Source organism: Pelobates fuscus, chromosome 1, assembly GCF_036172605.1.
Source record: "Pelobates fuscus isolate aPelFus1 chromosome 1, aPelFus1.pri, whole genome shotgun sequence".
Taxonomy (NCBI): domain Eukaryota; kingdom Metazoa; phylum Chordata; class Amphibia; order Anura; family Pelobatidae; genus Pelobates; species Pelobates fuscus.
The window spans coordinates 301,019,988-301,028,808 of record NC_086317.1 but is presented as its reverse complement, the minus strand read 5'-3'; the positions used below and the strand labels follow the sequence as shown (position 1 = coordinate 301,028,808).

The following is an 8,821-nucleotide window of genomic DNA, read 5'->3' as shown; positions in this document are numbered from 1 at the left end:
ATTGTTTTGCTTAAGTCAGTGATTTTGTAACGCTGTAGTGTACTGTGTGGATGCATTAATGTCCATGTCTAAATAAACTCTGATGGCTGCAAGTGCAGTTGGAACACCAGAAAGAGCTGACATTTTTGGTAAGTGGGGATATACATACCGTGTTTCCCCGAAAATACGCCCTACCCTGAAAATAAGCCCTAGCTGACTTTTCGGGGTGGGCTGCAATATAAGCCCTACCCCGAAAATAAGACCTAGGCAGGGCCGGCGCCTGCCGGCCCTTTAAATGCCTCAGCCGCCTGAGCGCTCTATAGAGAGCGCTCAGACGGCTGCCGCACTGCCTCACCTCCCCTTCCCTGCAGCGTGGCGAGCTCCTCTCCGGTCCGCGACCCGCCCGGACTGACAGGAAGTGCACACTGAGTGTGCACTTCCAGGTCAGTCCGGCCAGGTCGCAGACCGGAGAGGAGCTCGGCCACGCTACAGGGGAGGTGAGGAGAAGATGGGGGGGGGGGGGGGGGGGGGGAGTATTACAGGGAGGGAGGGGGGGAGTATTACAGGGAGGGGTGGAGGGGGTAGAGTATTACAAGGAGGGAGGGAGGGGGGATAATATTACAGGGAGGGAGGGAGGGGGGATAATATTACAGGGAGGGAGGGAGGGGGGATAATATTACAGGGAGGGAGGGGGGATAATATTACAGGGAGGGAGGGGGGAGAATATTACAGGGAGGGGGAGGTGAGGGTCTCTGGGGGGGTTACACAGTGCGGATACCGGCTGACAGACTGGCTCTAAGCCCTACCCTGAAAATAAGCCATAGTGTGTTTTTGGTGATTAAAATTAATATAAGACCCGGTCTTATTTTCGGAGAAACACGGTAGCTGAGTAAGAAGCTATAATTTCCCTACATGTTTGACAATTGCTTCAGTCTGAATAATGAATCACATATAAAAGTGTTCCATAAACATTATTATTTTAATCAGTACACATAACCAAGACCTCAGTTTGAAGGTTTAAGCTGAGCTGTATATATGTGTAAAGCACAGACTATCACTGTATGTAGAACACATAATACAGACCTTGAACAAAAATCACCCCTTTAAACATGTCTGCCTTAGTGGACATAGGCTAAAATAGGTTTTCCAAATAATTCAATACGGTTAGAAAAACTGTCCAAATTATCTACACAAGTCATCATTAACGTCTATGGGCATATTTGCAGATAAATCAATTGTAAAGTTCTTCCAACAGTACAAAACAGGGCATCCATTTTAATTAATATTTTTTCTTCAGTACAGGCACCTATGGCAAGAGATTGCTGCAAAACAACTTGCAGAAAAATGTGATTGGATGACTAGACAAGGTAATGCAGCAACTTAGAAAGTTAAAGGAACACTTTAGCGTTAGGAATACAAATGTGTTCCATTCTGTGGCTAATAAATGGTTAATTAACCATTTATTTGCTTACCTTAATCCAGCACCGGGCTCCTTTGGCACTGGTGACCTCTCCTCCTCCTCCATCAATGTCAGCTTCCAAGTGAAGCGGAATGCCCATGCGCGGCCAGATGCGTGCGCGCATGCATTACTCAATGCTTTCATATGGGGATCTTTTTTGACGCTGGACTCTGTGAGGACAAATAAGGTCAAATAAGTGCGATTTACTCAGTGTAAATCGTGGAAGCGCCTCTAGTGGCTGTTAGAGAGACAGCCACTATACGGGGTTAAAACTAGGGGTACCTGGCACCCAGAACACTTAATTGAGCTGAAGTGGTCTGGGTGCCTTAGTGGTCCTTTAATGCAAACAAAGCTCTGGGGCTTAATGTTATTCATCTAGGAGTAGTTAAGAAGCGTGGAAATTTGTGAACATCTGTTTTTAATCTTTCATGATTTTGTTTTTCACGAAATGTACCGGAGGATTGGAGGAAGGCAAATATGGGTCCTATATTCAAAAAGCCTTTGCTTGGAAATTGTAGATCTGTGAGTAACTTCTGTGCCTGGGTTTTTGAAGGGTTATTCAGGGATAATATTCAGGAATGAACAGTGTTACTAGCAAAAATCAGCATGGTTTAATGAAACATAGATCTACTTCATTGGCATTCCTACGAAGAAGTTAATAGAAGAATAGATCATGGTGTTGATGGTGACAAACATATTTCTAGGAGAGCGATTTCTGAAATTTGCAAACAAACCTGTCCATACACAATAATCATAGAGAATAAACGTCACTAAAGATCTGTAATTGCACAAATTGCTAAAACTGTTAAACAATGCGCCATTGCAGATTCATCTTATTTGGAGAAGTAATTTTTTTTCTGTATCACCAGTGGGGGTAAACATTTTTAAGTTTAATTGTCAGTGCTTTTTTTTTTTAATTACACAAAAGTAAAACAATGGCAATGGCATAAAATATATTGCTGCATTGTGACATTCATTCAAACCTGAAAGGTTAATCAAAATAATCATCATAATAAAAGGAAAAACTACAAAATGATGTTGCAAAGTAGTTAAGGCAGTTATATTCACATATAAATAACACAAATTTAGCATTTCTTTATTCAACCAATTTAAAGGTAAACAAAATACTGCCAATTCAGAAATTGGCCATTTCAGAGCAGACAATATCACTCTCAAAGATTATACCAATTATATTTAAGCACCAGAATTACAATTGGGTATAAAGTAAAAATCTGTTATGCATAATATTTTTGCAATACAACAAAAAATAAATGCACTCCATTGGTTAATGGTGGTTACAACTCATAGGCCAGCCTTTATTACATAGGAAAAAATTATTGCAATAATTAGAGTATAAATCTGGCTTAAATAAGTCACTATCTAGTTAGGACATAAAGGTGAGCATAGAAAACGTGATTAGAACGCAGTCTAGCAAAATCAGCAACAACAATATATTTCCTTCCAGGCACAGACTGTTTCATATATATGACTGTGGAATAACCAATGCAATTCAGGTACAAGTTATTATTGAAGTTTATTCTGATAAGAAATAAAAAAAGTAGTGTTTTATTAATTCCCTGGAGTAAACATTTGTCCAAAAGGCAAATAAACATTGTATTTAAAAATACTTAATTTGCAATAAAAAAAAAAAAAAAAAAAGAGAAGAAAAAAAGAAATATATATTGTCTGATAAGATAATCCTTCATCATTGGTTATTTGACAGCATTGACTGCTTGAGGTACTGTAACAGCAGAAGAGACTATATCTTCATAGTGAGGAGGTGGCTCTGTGGGATTCTGTGATGGTCCAATGATTCTCGCACCTCGCTCCCCCGTGGCTTCCTCATAGGAGGGTGGAGGGTCACAGTTCGATAGTCCAGCTGACAGAGTATCAGAATGCACATCATAATCAATAAATCCACCAGGGTGCCCTGCCCTGTCAGCAGCGGTTTCCAGGGAACACATAACTGTGCTATGATGGTGTAAGTGATGCCCGGTTGTTCCATCTGGATCAATGCCCACCTCGGCAGCATTTTCCCGCACCCCTCTAGGTATATAGGCCGATTGCCTGCTTGCCTTCTTTTTGGAAATGCATCTCCACACCAGAAAGAGGACCACAAGGATGATGAAAAAGACAATGATCAATGGAAAAGCAAGATAGAAGGGATACCAGTTGCCGTCAGAGTTGACTTCTCCCTGATGTGCTTTAGTGTACTCTCTCCAGAATGCGTCCTAAAATAAAAAATAAAAATTTTAATTTATGTAGACTGCTGATAAAGAAAAATAATGATACATTTCATACAACACCTCCTGTGAGGAAGATGGAGAAGAAGGAAAAGAAAAATCAGAAGGCAAACATTTTTCTGCTAGGAGTGTACAGTCTCATACAACATTAATTACTACCAGTCTCACAAAAGTAGACTGAAATCACACTACTGTGTGACTGAAATCACACTACTGTGTTATAAGAATTTTTTTAATGCATGAAAAAGCCAAACTGCAATATTTATTGTTGCTCTGTACAGTTGTATTCTGCAGAGTTCTGAACTGTCCAGGATAATACAGAGCGATAGCTGAGTTCTAAAACTTTTAAAATAAGTAACCAATAGTGTAAGCATTAAGACCCATTTTTTTTCCCCAATAGTAAAATTATCTCAGTGACCAGTTTGTTAAAATCAACAATAAAGTTCACCTTCAACAGAGTCTTTCTGTGGTCAGATGGGTGTCTTTTGCACTGGGTAAGGCAAGGTCACAAAAATAAACTATTAATGGTCACCAGCTGCCTGTGTTCTGACAATTACGTTATGTGGACTCAGTAAGATAGCATGAAGATTCCATATTTGGTTTAAGAACCACCGCAGTAGCTTTACTCTGGTCAAATTTGATGGGTGGGGTATTCAGAGGGTTTGTTAGCATTAGATATTGTAAAAGTGCTAAATCACCTTGGTTTTATGACTGTATTACAAATGTGCAAATCTTTGGCATTGATTGGTTTTGAAAAACTGAACTAAAAGAGGACATTGTGTATACAAAGCTAGAAAGATACCGTTTTAAGCACAGCAACCAGCAGAGCCGTGGTCTGCAGCTCAGATTCCTCTCTTTCAGTACAAACTGTGCATGTGACAGTCGCAAGCTGGGCAACATTATCAAAGATAACCTAGAACTCACAATTGAGTTTTTGCTTAAATTATAATCCACAGTCAATCTGAGAGTAGGCTCAAGGTTCTCTATGCACAATAACCATTATGCAAACCTGTGATGGTGGTTACAATGGTCTTTTAGGACAGTTAGTACTGTGTTTGAACAAACGGTAAATGATGTAAACAGTGTGCAGAAAATAGTATGTAAACAGTAAATTGCATATTATTGAATAAGAAATATTATACAATTGTGAGAGGTGTGTGCGCACGCAATAATAGGCTAATGACAGGAAACTGCAGTTACAGGATTTCTTGGGAACAAGTTAAATATATTCTTTTAAGATAGGTTACAACAGATAGACTGTAAGCTCGTTTGAGCAGGGTCCTCTTCAACCCATCGTTCCTGTAAGTTTTCTTGTAATTGTTCTATTTATAGTTAAATCCCCCCCGCTCATAATATTATAAAGCACTACGGAATCTGTTGGCGCTATATAAATCGCAATGATAATATATTTGTACAAAGGAAAGCAAAATTGCAGATTTAAATACTGCAATGCATTTGAGTACCAGAAGGTGGAGCTATGCTAAAATGAAGGAGAAAAATATGTTTAAGAAACCTCTTTACAAATAAGCGATGGAAATATTCCACTTAACCCCTTAAGGACGGAGCCAAATGTACACGTTGTGAACGAAACAAAATGTAAACAAAACCTGGCATTTGCGCTATATGTCTGTCCAACCGTAGTTCACCTCTTTCATATTAAATGCACCCCCCCTTATTATATATCATTTTATTCAGGGGAAACGGGGCTTTCATTTAATATCAAATATTTAGCTATGAAACATAATTTAATATGAAAAAAATGGGAGAAAATAAGAAATTGTTATTTTTTTAGTTCTACATGACATTTTAACTGTCAATGTCATAATACTGTTTGCTTTTACTGCAATAAAATACACATATTTGTATTCAGCAAAGTCTCACGTGTAAAACAGTACCCCCTATGTCCAGGTTTTATGGAGTTTTGGGAAGTTACGTGGTCAAATATAGCACGTTACATTTGAAATTGAAATTCGCCAGATTGGTTACGTTGCCTTTGGGACTTTATAGTAGCCCAGGAATGAAATTTACACCCCTAAATGGCATACCATTTGCAAAAGTAGACAAGCCAAGGTATTGCAAATGGGGTATGTCCAGTCTTTTTTAGTAGCCATTTGGTCACAAACATTGGCCAAAGTTAGCGTTGGTATTTGTTTGTGTGTGAAAAATGCAAAAAACGCCAATTTTGGCTAGTGTTTGTGACTACGTGGCTACTATAAAGACTGGACATACCCCGTTTGCAATACCTTGGGTTGTCTACTATTGCAAATAGTATGCCATCATAGGGGTAATTTTCATTCTTGGGCTACCATAGGGTCTCAAAGGCAAGGTACCCAATCTGGCAAATTTTAATGTGAAAAATATGAAACACAAGCCTTATATTTGACGCTGTAACTTTTGAAAACACCATAAAACCTGTACATGAGGGGTACTGTTGTACTCGGGAGACTTCGCTGAAAACAAATATTTGTGTTTCAAAACAGTAAAAAGTATTGCAGCAATAATATCGGCCGTGTAAGTGCTGTTTGTGCGTGAAAAATGCAAAAAACGTCACTTTTACTGGCGATATCATCGTTGTAATACATTTTACTCTTTTGAAACACTAATATTTATGTTCAACGAAGTCCCCCGAGTAGAACAGTACCCCCCATGTACAGGTTTTATGATGTCTTGGAAAGTTATAGGGTTAAATATTTTTATTTATATATAGGTATATATAGTGATATATACGTATATATTTATGTATATAGATATATATATATTATTATTTTATTTATTTTATTTTTTAACGTATTTACATATTTAATTTTTTTATATTATATATAAATATATATATATATAACAATAATTATATATATATATTTAATCAGTATCAGTCTACGTGTAATTTGATATTATATATATATATATATATATATATATATATTTATTTTAATATTAAAATACACCTAGACAGTGTATGTGTATGTGTATATATATACTTAGATCATAATATATATATATATATATATATATATATATGAGATATATATATATGAGATATATATATATATATATGATCTAAGTATATATATTTTTTTACACTTATTTTAAGTTATTTTTATTTGATTTTCAGCCAGCAGGGGGACTGTCATTACAGTTAGTCCCCCTGCTGGCATTGCTGCAGCCAGCTATCCCAGCCATGTGATTGTGAGGTCCTCGCAAGGACCTCACTCTCACATGGCCGGGGGGACCGGAGGAGGAAGATCTGCCGCGGGGGGGCTCCCTGGGAGTCCCCCTAGCCGCGATCTCCGGCGTGGGACAGCCGGCGACCGGGTAAGTAAGGAAAGACCGGAAGGCGTACTATTACGGCCTGCGGCGTTTAGAGCCGCTTTAAAAAGGACGTAATAGTACGCCCTCCGGTCTTAAGGGGTTAATTACTTAAATCTAACAATGTTGCTAAACAAAATAAAGCATAAAGAAATACGGAGCCAAAATTTCTAAAAAAAAACTAAAATTATTAATATTACTAATAATGAATGTAAAAGCTATTATATGTATAAAATATTCAGTGAAAGCAACATACCTCGTTTCCTTCAATAAAAATGTAAAAGAAGCTAACCAAAACAGTTAAAAACACAAGGGCGCTCATACTCGTTACCAATTAGAGGAGAAACATCTGTACCTCTAGTGAAAGATCAAGCAGGCTCTCTAACCAACAGTACAAAGTATCAGCCAGAGATCCCTTTGAGTTAAATGGTCAGTGTTTAAACCTGAGTTGAGCAACTGGTTTACTGAAGTACCTTTCACCATAACAGACCAAGTGAAAAGTGAATGATGAACTATCATCGACATGTTGAAAACACAGAAGATATTGCAAAGCTTTGACCAAGAAAAACAATTCTTTTTCAAGGTGACAACAATGGAACAATGTAAATACACTAAGTCCACGTCAGCAGTCACTTATACACTATAACAGTGCAAAAATCACTCACTCGTGACAAATTACGCAAAGCGGAGATAGAAAACAAACACCCAGCTAGGTACCTGGGAGAGTGCAATTTCTACTGTCTGAATATAGTGTTCTCTGACACACAACACCAATTTTCATCTCATGTACTAAAGAACCTCTGCCATTGCTATCGCATTGGGCAACAGCTCTGGTGGATATTCCTGCAGTCAGCATGCCAATTTGCATGCTCCCTCAAAACTTGCAACATCCGTGGCATTGTGCTGTGTGATAAAACTGCACATTTTAGAGTGGCCTTTTATTGTGGCCAGTCTAAGGCACACCTGTGCAATAATCATGCTGTCTAATCAGCATCTTGATATGCCACACCTGTGAGGTGGATGGATTATCTCGGCAAAGGAGAACTGCTCACTAACACAGATTTAGACAGATTTGTGAACAATATTTGAGAGAAATAGGCCTTGTATGTACATAGAAAAAGGCTTAGATCTTTGAGTTCAGCTCATGAAAAATGGGGGCAAAAACAAAAGCGTTGCGTTTATAATTTTGTTCAGTGTGTATATATATATATATATATATATATATATATATACACATACACACACACACAAACACATACTTGAAAATAATCACACATCCATGCAGAGTAAAGCACATACACATACATATAAAGAACAACACAGACAGTCAATAACAAGCTCTGTTCATTACATCTGGAATGGAGGACACAGACAAAATGGAGCCTTTTCAGTGATAAGCCATCAATGGGCAGAGCTTCTCTATATGTCATTGTCCAGGAGCCATGTAGGCTAATGTGGTCTCTCAGATTTCAGTGAGATCCAATTTGGTGGGAGGCGACCGGGAGAGAACACACAACAACAAAAAAAAGCATTTTGCCTCACTGAGTCAGGCCTTAGACCAGGGGTAGGCAACCCATGGTACATGTGCCATGCATGGCACTCAAGACTGCTAGTGCTAAACAGACTCTGGCCTATCATGAGTCCCAGTGGAACTTCAGATATCTGCTAGTGCAACCTGAGCAGTGATTGCAGGTGGTGAGTGACAATCCTCAATTTATGCATTGTAGCAGGTAGAGGAAGTGATCTCAGATCATTTCATCTCCGAAAACATCAGAACAGGAGTCCGCACAGGAGTAGAGAAGCCCTGTCCCCACTGAACTCCAGGGAAGTCACC

At 38.5% G+C, this 8,821-nt stretch overlaps 1 protein-coding gene across 1 annotated transcript in view; it reads right to left on the bottom strand.

Moving 5' to 3' along the window:
- Positions 1 to 2,373: 2,373 nt before the first annotated feature.
- Positions 2,374 to 8,821, bottom strand: part of PRRG1 (proline rich and Gla domain 1) — a 90,952-nt gene continuing 84,504 nt past the window's right edge. Inside the window, exon 4 of the mRNA XM_063444619.1 lies at positions 2,374 to 3,669. Coding sequence (XP_063300689.1) covers positions 3,151 to 3,669 — 519 coding nt within the window. The 3' untranslated portion in view covers positions 2,374 to 3,150. The remainder of the gene's footprint in view (positions 3,670 to 8,821) is intronic.